The following is a 21049-nucleotide window of genomic DNA, read 5'->3' on the forward strand; positions in this document are numbered from 1 at the left end:
TTGAGTGAGGGTAGCCACTTTGTTCTTGGTACAGTAATCACGAAGCCCTTTAGGCAACCCACAATAATACTTCTATATCTGATCTGTCAATGGCACAAATCTGTAGGAGGTCACTGAGAGTAACGCTTTACAAAACCTCCGATTGTACTCCAGCAAGTTCTTGCATGTAGCCGAAGTAAGGTGGTGCCAATCTATCATGACATCGGCTTCAAATTCATTTGACAGCCAAGCAGATGCAAACATTTTCTTGAAGTAAACCCAAGTGGCGAGTGCCTGTCCTTGCATTAACAATGTCGTCCACCATGTAAGCGCATTGTCCTTTGAGAAAGTGGTAGCTTTCCTGACCTTAGAGGCCTCTGTAAAATTCCCTCCTGCATAAGCTGTATCAAATTGCTGGAGGAAAGTGAGAGCCTTTGCTTTATCCTCGAAGCCACTGAAAGTACTGAACTTTACAGCTGCCCACCTTCTTTGTAAGCTTTCGGCTTCTACAGTGCCCCCAAGTTGTCATAAGAAATGGTCTGCAACATGGGCACTGTAGTAGGCATGATCGGCACATCTTGGCCATTAACATTTTGCGTCAGAGGTGTAATATCAGGCTACTGTCTAGAAAAACCAGCCATGCCAAAATGACCCTGTGGCACCCCAAACTGGCCCTGGTTGCACTGAAAACCTTGTTGGATGTTGATACTACTATACATGGGGTTTGGCATCATGTCTTGCATACCCCCAAACACTGTTCCTAGCATGTACGACTGACTTCCAGGCGCATAACCAGCCATACTTTGGAACACTGATCCACCCCAGAAATACCCAGGATGTACCGTGGGTGGTGGAAAAACTGGGTGCATTGCCTGGTAACCAGTTCCCTGTCCATTCAAGACAGCATGCAGGCTCTGAAAGGTGACGGACTGAACTGGCATAACCTATGGAACATGCGTTCTAGCCACCTGTTCAAGCACGGGAGGAACCTGTTTTGGAGCCCCAGACTCCACAACATGCAAGTGTTCCCTGTCCTGCTGAGTCGTATGAAGTACCTGGGCTTAAGCCTCAACAAGCTCTGTATGCGGTGTAGGTTGCCTATTTTGTTGTTGCACTGGTGGCGCTTGCAAGAACTCCATAAACCTTGGATTCTGCACCAGTTGCGAAAAGACATTCACCGCGGCAACTAACTGAGTCCTGAACGCCTCATCCTCTAGTGCTCAATCATAAAGCCCTGTACTACTAGAGGGACATTCACATCAACAAGAGGTACAGACTGACGTGGTCGTGAGCTCTCGCCAATCTCAAACACCTAGCAGTTTCCTGTCTGTCCTTTGAAGAGGAACCCTCTTCCATAATGCCCTTCCCTTTGTCGGCCATAGTGTAATCCCGCGTTCTTGTACTCTATGTCTTTACCCAAAACAACCGAGGCTCACTTCTTGAGGAAAAAATGATTGATGTCCCGGCAACGGAACCTTGAAACCGGCCTGTGGGGCGGTAGGCTTTGGCTTTCACCCGAAATTCTTTACTTTAGACACACACAAAGAGAACGTGCAAAGGAAACTTGCGACGGGAATTAACACTTAAGCACACGCACGGCTCGGAAGCTAGAATGCTCCGAGCAGACGCCGACAACCTGTAGGCCCCAAAATTGGTGCCCCTTTCGGTATTTCTTTATACTTTGAGAGGGTAAATTACAAAGTAGAGTCCTTGGAATCCTTTACCTGTATCCCGCTAGATACCACTTGTTTTGGCCAAATTTCGGTAGCATAACAGCCCCAAAACTTGCACGAAACCAATTCCCCTACTGGAACTCATTTCCACTGGCATAAACCCTCTGATTCCTGCCCAAAACAGTAAATTCAGCACGCTGTATTTAATGGTTTTTGCCCTGTTTTCAGTCCCAAACAGTCCCCTAACTGTCCTCTGCCAATGGGGCATTATTCCTAATGGTTCTGGCGTCCGTATGGCTGAAAAACAGTCAATTTACAGCGCATACACAGCGCTGAATTCGCACCTGTACAGTGAGGTTATGACCCTCACCGGTGCCTGCTTTGGAGTAGCAACTAGCTACCCCTGTTCCCGCTCAAGGAGGCTCTTGCCTCAACACAAAAGCATGAAACCACACAGCTGTACATCAGTCAAATGAGGAGCCCTCTTGTGGGGCATCACATAACTGCACGTAGGGGAGAAAGAGAGAGAGAGCAGTGTGTAGCGTGCAGGGCATCACTCCTAGCACCACACTGTACATGAGAGGGAAAGAAAGCACTCCATAGCTCTTAACCTGTGTGACAGGAAGTAAATGAGCCCTCTCCCAGCATAAAATTCAGCGGCACTTCTTGATGGAGAAGGAAAGTGCACAGAATTCCGCCACTTGGCGCGATTACAAACTTTTGCCCGTTTCGGGGTTGCCGCCTAAAAATCTCCTGATTGGTTGCCCAGTTGACTTCGCGGCAGAGTTGTAAAGTGTTCCCCTCGTCATACCCAAGGTAATGACGCGAACACATTTCACGGCCCAAAATAGCAGTTCCTTAATTTTTAGGAGATGCTTCCGTTGGGCTCACACTGGTCATTTGACCATCTATCCTTATTAGGACCGCATCCAAAAGTGCAATGTGGCCCAACTGTCGAGATACTTTCTGTTGGTGATCCCACCTTGACTTTATGCCTTTATTGAGTTCACTTCCTAGTATCCACCAACTTGCTAAGTGCGACGGGGGGACCTACATGATCTTGCACTGAGCCTAGACATCCTCTTACTATACGAATTTGAGTGCCGAACAATTTCCCATCTGCGGGTGAAAATACCATTCACATTGGCCATACAATGTCCTACCATTTGCAACTTCAAATAGGGGGTCTCAAAAATAAAACAAAAATCATTGGAAAGAAACCAACAACTAAGGTTAGCAGTTGCCACGTCCTCGTGACAGTTAACAGTTGCCACGTCCTCGTGACACACAGAGAGAGAGAGACAGAGAGAGAGAGAGGTGTTGTGTGCGGCAATAGTCCAAAGGATAACTGTAGTGTAGAATGAGTGTGGAGTGTTCATCTCTATAAATGTGTGGTGTGTTGGATTGTGTGCAACTGAGTGTATGCTAGTGAAAAAGTGTGTTTTCTAAAGGTGTTTCTAAGAAGATGGGGTGTTTTGGATACCTTGGGCTATAGAGCGGCATTTGTGAGCGTTTCTAGGTGTGTCCCATTTCCCTCTCTCCAATACCTCGGTTGTCTACTATCCCATAAGCGCTCCCAGAATCCTGCCAAGAACTAGAACGTGAGACCCTCCCCCTGCCAATGAGACGTTGCAGCAGGAGGACAAGCCTCTCTCCATGGTGTCAGTATATGTGACGACCAAGCGGAGCTATGTACTAGAAGAAAGGGGTCCCCAAGTGATCAGCTGGAGTAAAGAGATCCCGCCAAGACCACTCCCCCCGGTTCCACTGTACTCCCACTAAAGAACGGCTTTCCCAAGCCTAGAGCCACCAGTGTTCTGACTCAAAATCTGTCGGGTCGGGCCTCGATTGCGACTCTCTCGAGGCGGTTGAGCCTCGAAGAACATATAAGACCCTGTGTTTGAGCAAGCCCTAGCTAAGACGAGGACCTCCAGTCGTGTGTAAGCCCCCATCTAGCAAGGAGCTACCGGTGTGCCACTCTGCAGGTATAGCCTCTACAATATCTTGACACATGCTCTACACCCCTCTCATGTCTCGCAACTGAGTGTCTTGAACCTCCTCTAAAAGTATTGTAAACTGCAGCCAATCCCCAAAAGTGCGGGTTGGACCCTCTGCCATGGGACCCAAGAGACATGAGGTCTGCTACCAACCATGTGGCCTCGTTGTGTGCTAACCATAGGGTTCCAGACAAGTGGTTGCCTCAAACGCTTCCAATGCAAGTGGGTTGGTGCTGCTCAAGGCCACCCCGCAGCTACTCCGAAGACCAAAGCAGGCTCGCAGGGAAGCGATCCTCCCATCTCCTGCTCAAGACTACTTTGCGCATCTTTGTGAAAATCCATTGGGTGAAAGGGCTCCATGGGCCTCCCGTCTGTGCGACCCTGGCCCGAATCCGATGAAGCAATAACTCCTTCCACGGCTCCTCTCCTCGAAGAAGTCCTCTAACCCCAAGCTTCCCAAGGAGGACTCTACTCTCCTATGTTGGGTCGATGATCCCCAACCCTCCCTGAGAGCAAGGTAAAGTGATGACCTGCCACCACGAGACCTTGGGCCAAGCCGACTATGTGTCTTACCCTGACCACAAGAAGTTTATGATCGACCTCTTTAGCTGGTTGATGCAAGAGCTCGAGCAAATCCAACAAGACCAGATGTACCACATAGTAGCCAACAACACCTAGTTGGCCACCACAACCCTACCAACAAGCGAAGCTGTCACACGACAGGCACCACGTGCCAATAGAAAAGAACAGACTAAACAGACTTTTAGCACTTCAATAACAACTGAACTGAGAGAGAGAGACGACACGGGACACGGAGTGGCGGTATTCCACCCAAGAGAGTATTGGTCCCAAACCTTGGCGCCCCTTTCGGTATTTCTTTATATTGCATCAGCACAATACAAGCCGGTACTCCAGACTCTGCACCTTCTCCAGGAAGCATGCGCCCATGGCCTCATATTTAAAGGCCCTAGGCCCAAAAGCAAAAAGCCTTCAAACTCAAAAGCATCTGGTCCAAAGGCAATGCCCAAAAGCTGCCAGCATAAATCACAGAAATCCGTACAGCTTCCATGTCAGCAGTCAACACACAACGCGAAAATCCGTACAGTTTGCCACGTCATCAGTCAGCGGAAAATCCGGAGCGTCAGTACAGCTGCCATGTCATCAATTTTTGCGCAAGTCTTGGTGTGTGTGTGTGTGGGTCCTACTTTATTTTAATTCCTTTATGTCACTGGGGCCCCATCGAACAGGGTCCTCATAAGTTGGTAGGACTTCTAATTCTGTTACTTGTTCTTCTTAGGGTTTAGGCCCCTCGGCCAGGATCTGCAAGTTGGCTCCATTCTTCAGGGCTTTGACACGTCACAGTTTGTGACAAAAGCCGTGTTGAGCTCCAATGGAGCAGTTTCCTCCTGATGGAGAGGAGGATGGGAGCAATCTGCTGCTCTGGAGACAGATCAAACCAACCTAACAGCAAGTAGCGTGCCGGTGTCCCTGAAGGAATCCACCTAGAGCCCTCTCCAAGCAAACAATCGCGCAAACCCAGAACGCCACTGTCTTCCGCCGGTTGATCAATGCTCCCGACGCACGACTGAATACCTCAAGAGCCTACCGCCCTGCACTTGCAGATCCGTCGTGGCAGGGTCTCCTCTTCTTAGCGCTGGCAATCTTTTTTGAGAGTGGAGGCGCCCATGTTGCTTTTATGGGTCCAAGGGGTGGCACGAATAGTAGAGAGGGCTGGTGCTTTTTCTCCCAACAATAGCAAATGGGGGAGGCGACAAAAATAGAGAGGAGAGAGGAAGAGCTGGCGGCAAATTCTAGAGAAGAGAGATCGTCAAAGCTCTGCTATTTTTAGCCAAACTGGGGGCGCCCTCTTTTTATGTTGCTTCTTCTACTAAGCCAGCAGCCAGCCACTTATTAAAAAAGTGTGAACCTGTTTAAAAACTTGTGGAATCGAGAGGACCATGGCCTTTTCCGACGGAAGATCTCGACAAGATGAAATACGACGTCGCTGCAGGTTGACACATGTACCAAACACATGATCAAGTACTTCAAGGACCCGAAATACATAAAGTATATGAAGAATCACCCGCCTAACGAGATTCACTCACAATGGTGAGACGCTGTCTACTCACCTCTCAAGTCGGCTATGAAAAAGAAAGCAAAGCCGAGTGCAGGAAATCACAAAATGTACTTACAAGAAGAGTTTGACAATGCTCTTGAGTAGAAAGTCAATCAGTTGATGAAGAGCACAAAGCATTCTTGAAAGAAGAGCAATTCAAAGGGATACCTGCTATGGAGGTCGGAAATCAACTTCGAGGAGGCTAGTAAATCCAAGAAGCATGTTCTCTTCGAGGATGACATTAGTTCTCCGTCTTCGTCGTCGTCTTCAAACAGTATCGAGTTTTTCTTCCTCATATTCCAATGAGGAGGAAAAGAAACGACACGAACAGAGAAAGACCAAGCAAAACAAGAAAAGCAGATCCAAGATGAAGTCTAGGAAGCACCGCAAGCATTCTAGAAATTCCAAGGAGGACACTTTGTCCTCTGCTGACGGTTCAGATAATGATTCCCGCGCTTCCGGACTATCTATGGAAAGAAGCCGAACCACCTGATGCTACCAACCTAGTATGTTTACCAAGAGAAAAAGTAAAAGAAGACCCAGGAGTTCAAGGATGGGGTCAGACCATGGGGTTTGACACTTTTTCGTGCTTCAAGGATACCCACCAAGCCCTTGCATTCATACAACGGGGTCGATTCTCGAAAGCCTCTAAGGTACGAAAGGCGGCGTCTTTTCTTAAAGGTAATGCACAACATGGTGTCAACCCTGCTCTTACACAAGAAAGAGCTAAGTTGTGGGTAAAGTTCAAAAGAATCTTCACTTCGGCATGGTTAACGAAGTATGAAGCAGACGCCATCACCACTTGGAATCATCTGAGGATGACGAAGGAAGACACTTTGGTTACTTATTGCCAGAGGTTTTGAGATACATTTTTGCCAGTAGTCCTTCGTGTGTTGCTATTAATTTCAAGCTTGGAGTGTCCAAGCCTGTTACAATATGCATGTGTTAACTCCGTGCATTTTGTAGGTACCTTTCTGAAAAGTTAACTAACGGTGACTTGGCACAGTTTTATAAGAGTTTTTTAGGATTAGGAATTTATGAAACTCTAGACCACACTTAATAGTTCATCTATTCGAGAACTTCGATCTATAGGCGTCCTTCCTACTAGATTCCTAGCCATTTGGAGCAAGGTCATAGCCATCATTGGGTGTCTCTCTCACAGTCATAGCAGCCCAGGGTCTTCTCCCTCTTGCAGAACCACATTGGGCAGCCTTAGGCAACCCTGTTTGGAGCAACTCTACTACGAAGACACAGCCATGAGGCCAATCAAGTACCTGCGTTTTTTCTCAAAAGTCAGCCAAATCTCAGCACTCAAAGCCAAATCCAGAGTACCTCCATATGCATTTTGGACTTCGCCAAACAGCCAGGCGTTTGACCCCCTAGGTTTTTTCTTGCGGTATCCAGGCTGAATTGCGTGCAGCTTTGTCTCAGCCAGCAAGACACCTTCTTGAAGCACTCTAGAGTACTACTATAGCAGCCTAGTATCAATCAGTCCTGAAGATCTGTATACATATATGCAGCTTGAAATTACATAAAGAACATGTTTTACTTAGTAACATGTATCAGACCCACGTCGCATCATTCCATACAATATATTCTCTAATAAGTAAAATTTATACGAACATGTGTGTGGAAATAGAATAAATATTCCACATTTTTTCCCTCGTCTCATTATTCTTTTGTAAGCTTATGGTACCTATTCTTTGAAAAGATATCATTCATTTTTGTGAGGGTATTCTTTATAAGTCCAATTCTTTATCATGGTAAAATGAACCAATTATTAAGAAAACCTCCATTTATTTTAAAGAAAAGTTCAAAAGGGTTAGTTTAGATATTTTTGAGATGCACATAGCGAAACCTAGTAAATAGGACATTCAAGCGTCCTGTTTTGGTAGCAAACTAGTGTTGCAGGATACTAAGGATCCCCACAAATAACAGAAGAAAAGCAACGAAAAAGTGAAACAAAACTCCGCTAGATTGTTGATTGACAGCAATAACCTGATGGTGGCCTGTTCCAATGACCAATTTTCGATAATCATTCCCGAGGAATGTGGAGGCTGTGACATATGGGCGTGACATCAAACCATTATTGTCCCGCCGAGGCTGCAATACTTTTAAAAAAGAGCATTGCCATGAGAGACCACACACAAGAACATAAGTGCTTGCTATTTTTCCAGAATTGATAAAAAGAAGCTTACTGGTTTCGCTTCCCAAATACTGCTTTGACTTTGAATATCGTACAAGGTGACCTCAGCTCCATCTCTTGAGAGCAAAGAAACAGGTTGAGAATTCACGAGCTAAGGAGAACGGTATGCCAGTCAGCATATACATACCCTCCAAAGGCTGCATATTTTTCACTCCCGTCCACCTTCATGCATGAAATGCTTCCCATTTTGCAAACTGCCCATGATACAGCTGAAGAATCATCATTAGAACCTTCAGAATCTACAGCTTGGATACTGCACCGCTGTAGACTTGCAATTCCTGAATCTGTACATGTCAATACTGACCTCAACCTGTCTCGGAAAATTAGTTTCACAAGTTATGATTGCAACAATGCAGTGAAGGACCATCACATTCTATCAATGTAGTATGTACCCTGAGGCTTCCTTTCGGAACAGATGAACACCAATCAGAGCTGCACTCTCCATCCCTTCTGAGTTTTTGGGGGGGTTGCCATTAAGGCTTCTCACATTCACTTCACTGCACAAAGCTCCACTAGACGGATTGAGAATTTCCACCTACCAATGCAAAAGATTTATAAGGACACAGGCATCCTTTCTCGAGCACAAATAATGGATTAATAAAGGAGATACATTTCCGCTTACATTCAAATTCCGTCGTGCCACTGCAAGTACCTGCTAAGCAGGTAAAAACGATTAAGACATCATACATTGCTGCTTTCAGAAGTGGTCTGTAAAACTTAACAACCACCAAGAGGTGACTAAAACCAAAAAAAACATGACAAATAATTAAGGACACTCAAGTAAGAGGCAATGGTATCAACAATGTTAATGCTTTTTAATGCAACTCTTATATAAACCTATTTTTGAGCGCACACATACACATACATATAATCCCCAAATATGTTCAATAAACACAAAACCTGTTTCTGATTCCTATGCCCTGAAACGAAACGTTTCAGTACCTCAGAACCCTGAAATGGCTGAAACTTCACAAATGTTTCATGTGACATTGACTTGACTCTCTTGATCTCTAGGGATAGATATATTTTTTTGGTTTTGATCTGTAGGTCTTTTCAGGCTTGAAAACTAGATTACCTTTCATTAACTTACAACAATTGTCACATAAGCTCTTGCATAGTAGTAACGCTGTTTTGAAAGGTAATACTCTTGTTGTTACGTCCCCAGACATAACGATGGACGCCTGAGCTATGTCCGGCGAAGTGTGAATATGGCCACTTCTGACGTGTGTCCTATAAATAGAATTGTAGTCTCAATAAGTTCAAATGTTTATGTGTTTTCATTTAAGCGTGATGTGCCTTTTGTCTGATCATGATGCTATCGTACAAAGATATGTGGATTCCATTTTGAAAGAGTTTGATGACATGTTTCAATCAGATTTACCCAATGGGCTTCCATCCTCTCATGGGCCCGACCTTCATTACAAGATAGAGCTTTTGCCCAGTAGCCATCGCATCTCTAAGTAACCTTATAAGTTTACCCCAAGGAAAGAAATGAGATTGCTAGGCAGCTACAAGCCTATCTTGCAAAAGGGTTTTATCCCGCAACTTTCCAACAAATGATGAATGACCTCTTTCATCCGTATCTGGGAAAATGAGTTGTCCTGTTCCTCGACGACATACTTATTTACAGTCGAACACGCGAGAAGCATCTCTAACACCTTCACCTCATCTTACGAATTTAACGCCAGGAGAAGTTGTATGCAAAGCAATTCAAGTGCGAATTTTTTCGCATAGAGCTGTTGTATCTCGGTCATGTCATCTGAAAAATGGCATCTGAATTAATCCCAGAAAGGTACAAGTGGCCCTACAATGGCCTATTTTACGAACCACGCGGCAAGTGAAATCTTTTCTACGTTTCACCAAAGTGTTCAGCAAATTATTCAAGACTAAGCCAAGATTGTTGAACCCTTTACACATTTGCTAAAGGGACTTAAATAATAAAAACAAAGAAGCGTAGTGGACCGATGAGCTCAATCAATGTTACTAGAGATAACGCATTCAAACAAAACCTTCGTGGTGGAAACAGATGCCAGCAATTATGCCATGGGTGGGAGTTCTCTATCAAGAGGGCCGACTTGTAGCATTTGAGAGTCTCAGGCTAACAGACACGCAATGAGCCACCGATATTGGCTCTCTCTCTCTCTCTCTCTCTCTCTCTCTCTCTCTCTCTCTCTCTCTCTCTCTCTCTCTCTCTCTCTCTCTCTCTCTCTCTCTCTCTCTGTGTGTGTGTGTGTGGCTTGTTTCTCTGCAACGCAAAGTGAAGGCGGCCCTCTGCTCGTAAAGTGATGGCATCCCCCCCCCCCCCCTTGCAGCGCGAAGTGATTACTGGTTGGAAGGAGTGCGAAGTAATGGCAGCTCTCTGCAGCGCGAAGGGATGGCGGCCCTCTGCATCGTGAGTAAGTTCCTCTCTCAACAGAACATGAGTAGCGTACAGGGCCTTGGTAGCCTTCCCCTCAGTCAAAAGCCAAGCTTGCGTGGGTGCTTTCACGCTCAGCTGGGAGCTGTGCAGGCCGCGTGCTATCCCACAAAGGGGGCCTCGTGACATACTGTCTGCAGCAGAACCGAGGGGCAACACAGGCTGTCTTCTGCATTCATTGGGCCCCCATTGGGCTGTGGTTCAAGGTCTCTTCATGAGTATGGAAAGGGGCAGCAATCAGGTACACACAGGGGGTTTACCGTTTTGAAGACCTCAGCAGGCTGGAATACGCTCAGCAGGAGCTAGTGCGCCTGCGGGCCAGTGCATTTGGCGCCCTTGCGAGGGTTGTGATTCAGCACCCTGAAGGGGTTTCTCATCGCCATGAGCAAACCCTACAGGGGCCGCATGCTATCACGGTTACATAGGCCGCGAGTTTTCCCTCAGCAGGGGCGTGTTATTGCTACTACTTACAGGAGCAAGTAACAGGAGCTTACCCTCGGGATTATTGACAGGATTGCTTGAGTATATTTGCAGCAGACCTGGACAGTGTGCACAGCAGGTCGCCATCGCATTTAGCCAGTGAGGGTTGGAGCAGTAGAACCCCATCAGTACTCAGCAGTGTTACTAAACATGAGCAGAACCGAGGGCATGTGCAATAGGGGCCGATACGATGGAGGTCATGAGCGCTTCACCAGTTTGCAAGTCCCGTAAGAAGGGGACCTTCATGCTTACAAACAAGCGGATAACACAAGTGGAAAGGGAGATGAAGAAATGGAAAGCACAGATGGAAGGATGGTGGAAGGAGAAGGCCAACCTTCTTCAAATGTTCCTCAACGAAGGCACGCAATGGAAGGAGGAGATAGAGGACCTGCACGTAGTGATACAAGCACTTAAGGCAGATTCACGAGCACTCAAAGAAGAGGTCTCAGCCCTCAAGGGAGAGCTTGCTGATAGAGCTAGCAATGGACTAGAGGAAGGTGAATTCCAGCCCTCGGTGATAGAGGAAATCAAGGTCATCAAGGAACAGTTACGAATGATCAAAGAGGAAGAGAAACAGAATGGGGCAAAGACGTCTTCGTGGGTGGATGTAATCACGAAGACACAGAAGAAGGTGAATGAGGCCGAGAAATGGATAGAAGTTGCTAAGAAAGGGAAAGGGAAAGAAACCACGTCTATCCCCACTCCTACAATCATCAGCAAGACTTTAGAAGAAGAGCAGCGAAGGAAAACTAGAGCTTTGCACATGCGAATAACCAGTCTGAAAGACCGAGATGATGTGGAAGGGGAAGTCAAAGAACTTCTCCGCATAATGGGTAGTGAGGCTACTCATACAAAGGCATGGAGGGTAGGGAAGAAGACACAAGGAAATGGGGAGACTTCAAAAGAAAAAGCTCTAATTATGCGCTTCCCATCCATGGAGACAAAGGACTTCTTGAAGAAGCGTCCTACACTAAAGAAAACGGGCATATTCCTTGCAGATGACCTCACACTCACACAGCTTGCTCATATGAAAGAAGTTATGCCCGAGATAATGACACCTCGAGAGAAGGGGAAAGTGGCCTTCTATAGGGATGGACGAATGGTTATTTTGGAGAAGCGCCCCGCATGACGGTGCGAGACCTGTAGGACGACACTCAGAGTGGCTACATGGAATTGTAATGGATCTTTGCGCCTTGATGTAAGGGCCTTTGAGGATAGTTTCACAGGGAGAGACATCATTTTCTACTCTAAGACGCATCAGGCCCCAGGGCAGTCCATGCCCCATGTGAGCGGATGCATATGGGAGACAACTTGCAGACAGGAGACTCGATCAGAGCGCAGAGGACGAGGTTCATGAGGAGTGGCAGTCTTCTTAGGGAGGAGCTACAGTCTCTGATACATATAGCTCGGAGGGATGAGCATGCTACATACATGTGGGTGAGACTGAAGGCAAAGACAGGCAGATATCTCTACATCGCTATTTGTTATTTTCCTCCTAGTACGTCAGTATATGCATCACCTAGAGGACAGTCCCCCTCTCTATGTTAGATGATGATATATGAGAATTTTCCAGAGGTGGCGACATTATTATCTTGGGGGATTTCAATGCTAGGACTGCCCATCACCAGACAGTATTCTATGATACCTCAGAGGAAGTGATGCGGGAGCTTGATATTACAGAAATGGACCTGTCTAGATTATCACAGGATGAGGAGTACGCTGAGTATGGCAGATACTTGATTGATATGAGAGATTCCCTGCAGCTGGTGGTTTTACATGCTTTCCACATCGGCATGGCGCTAGTACAGTGGATTATGTAATGGCTCCGCAAGGACTCATTCCTTCCTTTAAGGATTTCGTGGTGGGAACTAGGCCGGTTGGGGTAGCAATCGATCATGCTATCTTGTCTTTCACTCTATCGTTCCAGTTCAACACAGCTCCATTGGGAGAGGCCTCCACACATACTCGGTATACCTTCACGAGGGAGACGGATCACGTGTACACGGATGAGATATACAGGCAGCTATGCACTCAGGAGCCACGACGACCACTAGATTCTGACAGAGACGCTACATGATGCAGTATCAGAGGCATATACCCACAGCTAGCCTACACGTAGATGATCTGGGAGCATGCCTCAGAACAGTTGGTATGATAAGGAGTGTAGAGAGATGAGGATCAGATTACAAAGAGAGGTGCTCATGGGTACTACTACACATAGGCAATCACGGATTATCTTCCGCCGCCTAGTGCGACGAAAGAAGAGGGCTTACCTATATCATTTAGAGCGTGACCTATATCAGTTGTTTATGAGTCAGGACTCTAGTGAGGCATGGAGGCTTTTCAATGAGCACTCTCCACCGCCAGTCATCACTTCCACAAAGACATGGGGGGAATATGCTACATCTCTCTATACAGCATCACGGCAGCCACCTTTGCCTGACCCTCCAGAGGCATGCCCAGAAACATGTACTTTCTTTACTGTTGAGAGGGTAAGGAAAGCCATTGACAAGATGAAGAAAGGAAGAGCACAGGATTATGATGGTCTGGTAGAAGAGCACTTTATCCATGCGAGAGATATGCTTGCAGAGCCTCTTGCTATGATGTTTAATAGAGCCATGTATGAGGGCTTCCCTGAGACTTGGAGTATGTCCACTATTGTGCCTATCTTCAAGTCGGGAGATCCTATGCTTCCCTGGGATTACCGAACCATCATGGTTGGTCACACTCTGGCTAGGCTATATGCATCAATTCTTGAGCATGAGTCGAGTGGATCAGCAGAGCGAGAGGACATACGGACAACAGGACGGGTAGGGTTCAGGAGAGGTTTCTCCTTGACCAGATTTTGACACTCAGAGCCATTTTTGAGGAGGGTAGACACCATGGCAGGAGGATATATTGTAGCTTTGTGGATTTCCGCAAAGCCTTTGATACAGTGCCACGAGCCAGACTCATACGCAGATTGCAAGACATAAGGGTGCCCACAGAGCTGATCTAGGGGATCTTAGCTTTATACAGGACAGTGGTAGGACAGGTACGCACTACTCAGGGCATGTCCAACATGGTTCACTCCACCATTGGGGTAAAGCAGGGTTCTCCCCTATCTCCGACTCTCTCAGTACCACATGACATTGTTAGGGCGGAGCTCGCTGCTCCTCCATTGGTAGTGGAGGCACTCACTCGATCAGTTTCATTTATGCATAGCACTTGGGCTCTCCCTAGAGACAGATATGCTCGATTAGCACTAGAGTCTTCGCGACAGCTGGCATTGCACGGAGATAGATCATGTTGGTATGCAAAGATGGCATCTTGGTTTCAGTTACATGGCTTTAGTATGGACCGGCTACCCCCATTTCAGTACTCTCTGGATGCAACCTCCATCTCCCTCATTAGGGCAGAGATTACCAAGCTCATCAGACAGGACTTGATTCAGTTGGATACGAAGAGGACATTGATACAACCTACACATGAGCTAGGCACGAAGATGACTTTCTATAGAGTGCATCTTCTCCAACTCACGGAGGATGATTTTGTGATCAGACCAAGATACATGGATACTCATCTATCCCACGGGATACGATGTGCTATTGGTAGGATACGCACATCCTCACATCAGCTAGAGACAGATACAGTTAGAGGAGTACCCGCTGAGTCGAGGATTTGTCAGGTGTGCCAAATAGAGCCAGAGACAGAGCTACATTACATATGTCACTGCCCACTATACTATGAGATACAAGGCCGCTTTCACGGTCTATTCAGAGAGGGTTTTGGGCCACTTTCTACAGTCATGAGATACAAGGATCACAGATGCCTCGGATTATACTCATTGGAGATTCGCAAACACAGAGAGGACCTCTTGAAGAGGGGCACAATGAGAGAGATCCAGCGACAGCAGAAGATTACAGATTTCTTTCAATCACAGACAGAGGAGTTAGAGCAACCTCCACACCATAACAACACTAGAGGCATACTGCTTGATCGGGCGATAGAATTGGGGCGGTCCCGTCGCCCATAGATGAGGGCCCTCTCGATATCGACGCAAATTGCGACAGAGGATCCATACCATATTGACGCGACATAGGAGCCGTCTCGGATACTGATGTATATGTATATGATGCCTCAACTGTCAGAGAGCTCCATTGCATTGTATCAGCTCACCCTTTGTATTTCCTATTTGTAAGGTGCAGCGGAATGAATGTTGAATTTTGCTCAAGATGAGTGCTCCCAATTGTGCTCAAGGTTCCTTGTTCATAGGGAAGGGAGAGCCTTCTGCACTTTAATGAGAGTGCAAGTGATCACAAAACACTCTGAATGAAGGTGCATGAGATTGAGAGATAGAGAGAGAAGAATACGACACCAGAATGTTGTCAACCCCTCCTCCGAAGGCCCCACTCTCTATGGCGAGAGCGGTCTACTTATGATTGCACAAACTCTACAATGCTTTGGACTTTCCGACGATGTCGACGACGATGAGGACGACGATGACGCGCTGAAAATGCAGTGTGTTGGTTCCGTCGCGGTAGACCTGCAAAACGCTGAAATGCCTGGCAGATGCAAAAACACTAGGGCTGAAAATCTGACTTGCGGTGGAAATCTGCTAACGCTAGGGCTGATCTGCTGTTGCTGTGCAAATCTGCTAACGCTAGAAGTCTTCTGCTTCTTGTTGTTGCCAATGCAAAAAAGCTGGCTGATCTGGTCCAAAAACGCCAGCCTTCTGCTGTGATGCAAAAACGCTAGGCCTCTTTGGGGTTCTGCTGAGAAGTTGCATGTTGAGCGTGTGCTCCTGTTGCCTCTTCTGCCAGAAAGTGCTAACTCTGGTTTGCTTATATATTTCATTAGCAAAATTGCCCTACCTAGTTTCCAACAAAAGTCACTTAATAAATAAGTGAAAAATGTCGAAAATAGGAAAAATAGGTTTAATGCACTGGAAATTTTCCCTGATGGATTCTGATGGTAATGTTGATGATCATGCTATGTGCAACCAGAGGATATGCATCTACTCTAAGTGTCTGGGCATGCACGGTCTACGAACAGACTCACAAAAGTGCCAAATCACTTCCTATTCTAGACTGACTTGACTGAACTAAACCCTGGTCATGCTGTAGCTTGTCCACGGACACATAGAATGTGTCACGTGACATCCCCTCCTTTTCAAAGTGAGGTACTGATACCAAACTGTATGGCGTCGAGGGAGATCGCCAACAACATCCGGAATCCTCGAAAGGACTTTTTGCCAGCCCACTCTGATGTCTGGGTCGTGCGATACTTGAACTTCATAAAGGTCTGCAAAGCTTGCTTCTTTGGGCCGCGCCGAAAGCGACAGAGTCTTCTGTGGCTCCTTCAATGCTTCAACTTCGTCCAGACTCATGCTTCTTCCTTCTTCAAGAATCTTCATGGTTGAAAATTTTTGAAACCACTTCCAACACAAAAGCATGAACATACCTATTCCATGTAAAGTGATTGGAAAAAATCTAATACAGTGCATGCGCCGTAGATGAACAAATAGACGGAGTGCCAAACCGTTCACCACACACACGCAAACACTGAGATCAAATCTTGTCTTTCTGAACTAAATCAATCAACTGTGGCAATTCACAATGGAAATGCCCATGCTTGGTGCTCATACTTTCTTGTGCTCTTTCTACAACTGAGTCGTGCCAAGGAAGAGACATGGAATATGACTTGCTTGAATGCATACTTTGCAACTTTTCATGAATAATCCGCATACATCCGTGCTCATTCATGAGTGAAACGTGCTCAACGTACAATATGTCATGCCTAGGAAAAGGGATCACATAAAGACGCTGACTAAAATACAGGAAACGATCACGAATGAAACATTCCTACAATGCGTGCTGACTAATCATGCGAACACATAGTACTTCCTGTGAGGGTTCTTTGGACCTAGGCTCGAGAGCCAAGATCGGTTCTTCCTGAGAGGTCGAATCTTCCTGTGTAGGTTCTTTGGACCTCGACTCGAGAGCCAAGATCGGTTCTTCGTGATTGATCGAATCTGCAATGAGGTTAGCTTCACTAGAGAAAGTATCAACTAACACATCATCCTGGTGAACAATCACATCATCTTCATGCAAATCATCATGCTCGTGAGAAATCACATCTTGATCATCATGCAAATCATCACGCTTGTCATTCAAATCATCATGCAAATCCTGTGTATCCTGCTTTGGAGAAGAAGAGACTGAGAGAGTCTCCTTTTCCTGATTCTGTGCAAAGTGCGTCTGCACTTTAAAAAAAAAGAGTCGCAACATCTCCTTCATGTGTCGGTCGTTCATTGCTTTTCTTGCTTTGTTCTAGCGATCCATTTCTGCTTTTCTTTCTTTGTTCTCGCGATCAAAAAAGAGTCGCAACGTCTCTTTCATGTGTCGGTCGTTCATTGCTTTTCTTGCATTGTTCTCGCGATCCATTTCTGCTCTCGCGATCAAATTTGGCTTCTCTTTCTTCGCGCTCATGCGCTATGGCTGCCATTCTGTCTTCGTATTTACGCTCAATTTCTGCTTTTCTTTCTTCGTAGTCACGATCTATGGCTGCCCTTCTTTCTTCGTGTTCTAACTTCCTGTCCATAAACAAATGCAGAAACTCCTCCATAGGAGTTAGTGCAATCCTTGTCGTAGATGGGGAAGGGGGAGGGTCAGAAAAACCTCCTGATGTGGAAAATTCTTCTTCGTCTCTCTCATGCTCGTCACCTCCAAGCGAAGTATCCATTCCGCTTCGAGTGATGACCATCCACTGAAGTCTTGGGTTCTTGTGGGTTCTTGTGGTCTTGGGTTCTTAAGTTCACAAGAAACTTGGGTTCTTGGGGGTCCTGGTTCTTGGGGTTCTTGAGGGTCTTGAGGGTCTCGAGGTTCTTGAGTTCTTGAGTTCTTGAGCTTCTTCTTTCGCTTGCAATCTGTGTTAGAGAAGGATCTTCTCTTCACCCGAGTTTTGCTCTTTTCCGCGGGCGCACCCCTTGGTGGCCTTGCGCTCGCACCAAGGTTGCTTTTTCCCACCTCACGTCGATTGGCCGGCCACTAAGTGCACGGTCCGCTCTCAACGAGTGAAAAGAGGCACAGGGGAGGCTGGACAAGCCCTTCTTTCTTGGGATTCCTTTCACTCTTCAAAAACACGATTAGGAATCGACACGCCCAAGGAATCTTGGGTTACGTGCGACCGCAACAAGCAAAAAAAATTCTTTGGTTCTTGTGGTTCTTTCCTTGAGTGATACAGAACACTGCCAAAGCTCTGATACCAATGTGAGGTGCAGCAGAAATGAATGTTAAACTTTGCTCAAGATGAGTGCTCCGAACTGTGGACAAGGTTCCTTGTTCTTAGGGAAGGGAGAGCCTTCCGTGCTTTAATGAGAGAGTGCAAGTGATCACAAACACAGTGATGAACACTGTGAATGAAGGTGCATGAGACTGAGAGATAGAGAGAGAAGAATACGACACCAGAATGTTGTCAAACCCTCCTCCGAAGGCCCCACTCTCTATGGCGAGAGCGGTCTACTTATGATTGCACAAACTCTACAATGCTTTCGACTTGCCGACGATGTCGACGACGATGAAGACGACGACGACGCGCTGAAAATGCAGATGCTGAAATCTGCGATTTCAAGGCTGAATCTGTAAACTTCGATGGATCCCACCGTGCGGCGAGGAACTGTTGCGGGAAGGTGAGAGCTGTGAGGTTCGAGACTTGTTCTGCGATGTCCAAGTTCTAAAAACTGAAAACGCTGGTACTTGTGTTGGTTCCGTCGCGGTAGATATGCAAAACGCTGAAATGCCTGACAGATGCAAAAACGCTAGGGCTGAAAATCTGACTTGCGGTGGAAATCTGCTAACGCTAGGGCTGGTCTGCTGTTGCTGTGCAAATCTGCTAAACCTAGGAGTCTTCTGCTTCTTGCTGTCGCCAAGTTGTTGCCAATGCAAAAACACTGGCTGATCTGGTCCAAAAACGCCAGCCTTCTGCTATGATGCAAAAACGTTAGGCCTCTTGGGGGTTCTGCTGAGAAGTTGCCTGTTAAGCGTGTGCTCCTGTTGCCCTTCTGCCAAAAAGTGCTAACTCTGGTTTGCTTATATATTTCATTAGCAAAATTGCCCTACCTAGTTTCCAACAAAAGTCACTTAATAAATAAGTGAAAAATGTCAAAAATAGGGAAAATTCAAAATAGGTTTAATGCACTGGAAAAATTCCCCTGATGGATTTTGATGGTAATGCTGATGATCATGATGTGTGCAACCAGAGGATATGCATCTATTCTAAGTGCCTGGGCATGCACGGTCCGCGAACAGACTCACAAAAGTGCCATATCACTTCCTACTCTAAACTGACTTGACTGAATTGAACCCTGGTCATGTTGTAGCTTGTCCACGGACACATAGGGTTGGATGTGTCACGTGACACTATTCCCTTTGTATCAACTTTCACCCCACCCCTACCCACTATTTTCTTTTCAGTTCTTTGTACTTTTTGTACCCAGACTTGGTATTAGATTCACCACATTAACCTTTTGGTCTCATAGGTCATTTTGGCCTTTTGAAGACATTGATATTACATTTCATTTTCATTTCATTTCTCTCTCTCTCTCTCTCTCTCTCTCTCTCTCTCTCTCTCTCTCTCTCTCTCTCTCTCAGGTCTCTTGGGATAGCTTCCTACGACGTTAAAATTCTCTTCTTCTTCTTGTATGTGTGTGTGTGTATGCGCGCACGCACATTGGCAAACAGTAAGGTGATGTACTAGGTTGAATGAGACCCTTCCACAAAAGCTCTTTCCCTTGGTTCATAATTTCCTCATTTTGGGCTCTGCTGACTCTGTAGGTTTGGTGGTGTACTACAGGGAATCAAGTCAAAGGTGTGATCTTCAGGACGCTGAGGAGGCAACTCTCCTAGTAAGCCTTCAGAGAAACAATCAGCTTGAGCTTGCAAAAAGTCTTGTCGTTCCTTCTCGAGATTGGAAAAATTTGACATTTTCTTGTCATCTATCTAAGAAGATCGAGTAAACAAACAAACTAGATTTCATTAATTTAGAAATGGCCGAAACCGATACAAGTGGGACGGAGTTGCCCTTTGATTTTACATCAAGAATTATGGACCTCTACACATTAGGGATCCTCACAACCTCATCACCTAAAACGGGTGCTTGCACCACACAAGACTCTAAATCATGTGTGCTCCTTCTCCCCCTCTTGCGACAAGGAGGTATGGAATCAACAAGCCTTAGATTTTGGATCAACTTTCGAAAAGTATTCACAATACTCAAAATACTTCTTTCCACATAGCCTCATCCCTCCTCACTAGGAGGGTGGTTGTGACACGCAAATTCCAAACATGACCAGACAATAGTGGATCTCTATGCATATTTCCAATGGCACTTGTCACCGAATTGCCCAACAGCCATAGATAGGGTTGATCGGCTGAAATTGTTTATGTACACTATCGTGTTGGCTGAATTTTTCTAGGGGCAGCCTGAGGAGCTTCTAAATATATACCTAGATGCATCCAGGATAAGCTCAGATACACCCTTAAATAAAAGTGCAAGGTATAGACCCATGGTAGTCACCCACAAGACAATATAACCATCAACTCCATTATGCATAGTATTGACTAAATACCACGACATCCCCACTAACGTCGTCAATGCCCAATAGTGGATGTAGAACTATGTACTAACATAAGATTCAAAACACAACACACCACACGCGCACACACGAGCATACATCAACACAAAGTTCAATGTACTTAGTTTTTGTCAAGACTCCGGAGATCAAGGGCAAACTCAGTCATAATGAACCCTAGCACTAAAAGAAGCATTAAATCGGAAAAATTAGCACAAATACGAAATAGATGATAGGGCATACGCACCACAAAAGATAGAAAGAATTGGCACAATATCAACTGGTCATAACTCGGTATTAATGTTGTCAGCTTCTAAATGAGTATCTGAAGCTGGTGGAGCTTCAAGAGATGGGGGTGCTTGCTAGGAGCCTAGGGGAGAGGAGCTTGAAGTGCTCAATAAGAAACAGAGGAACGTAGTGGTGCTTCATGCATGGCACGAGGCTCAGCGACCCTCTATCTAGCAAAGCATGTAGGGGATGTGGACACTTGGTGACACATGCAAGGCTATTAGAGCTCATGCATGCATAGTAGCAAGAAACGGTGTTTCTGGGGCCCGAAACGGAAACGCAGT

The 21049-nt window shown here is 46.0% G+C and overlaps 1 protein-coding gene across 4 annotated transcripts in view; it reads right to left on the bottom strand.

The window, feature by feature from the left end:
• LOC147425839 (Transducin/WD40 repeat-like superfamily protein) overlaps positions 1-21049 on the bottom strand; it is a 66346-nt gene that overhangs the window by 41716 nt on the left and 3581 nt on the right. For 2 of the 4 annotated variants that reach the window (XM_086497987.1, XM_086497985.1), the window contains exons 3-7: positions 8594-8623; positions 8364-8506; positions 8099-8281; positions 7964-8027; positions 7764-7868 (exon numbers count right to left, since the gene is read on the bottom strand). In XM_086497987.1, the coding sequence (XP_086354113.1) occupies positions 7764-7868; positions 7964-8027; positions 8099-8281; positions 8364-8506; positions 8594-8623 (525 nt within the window). Of the gene's footprint in view, positions 1-7763; positions 7869-7963; positions 8028-8098; positions 8282-8363; positions 8507-8593; positions 8627-21049 lie in introns of all 4 variants that reach the window. The other 2 variants (XM_086497986.1, XM_086497984.1) reach the window with 1 other exon arrangement.

Source organism: Adiantum capillus-veneris, chromosome 24, assembly GCF_014529385.1.
Source record: "Adiantum capillus-veneris isolate H3 chromosome 24, ASM1452938v2, whole genome shotgun sequence".
NCBI lineage: Eukaryota > Viridiplantae > Streptophyta > Polypodiopsida > Polypodiales > Pteridaceae > Adiantum > Adiantum capillus-veneris.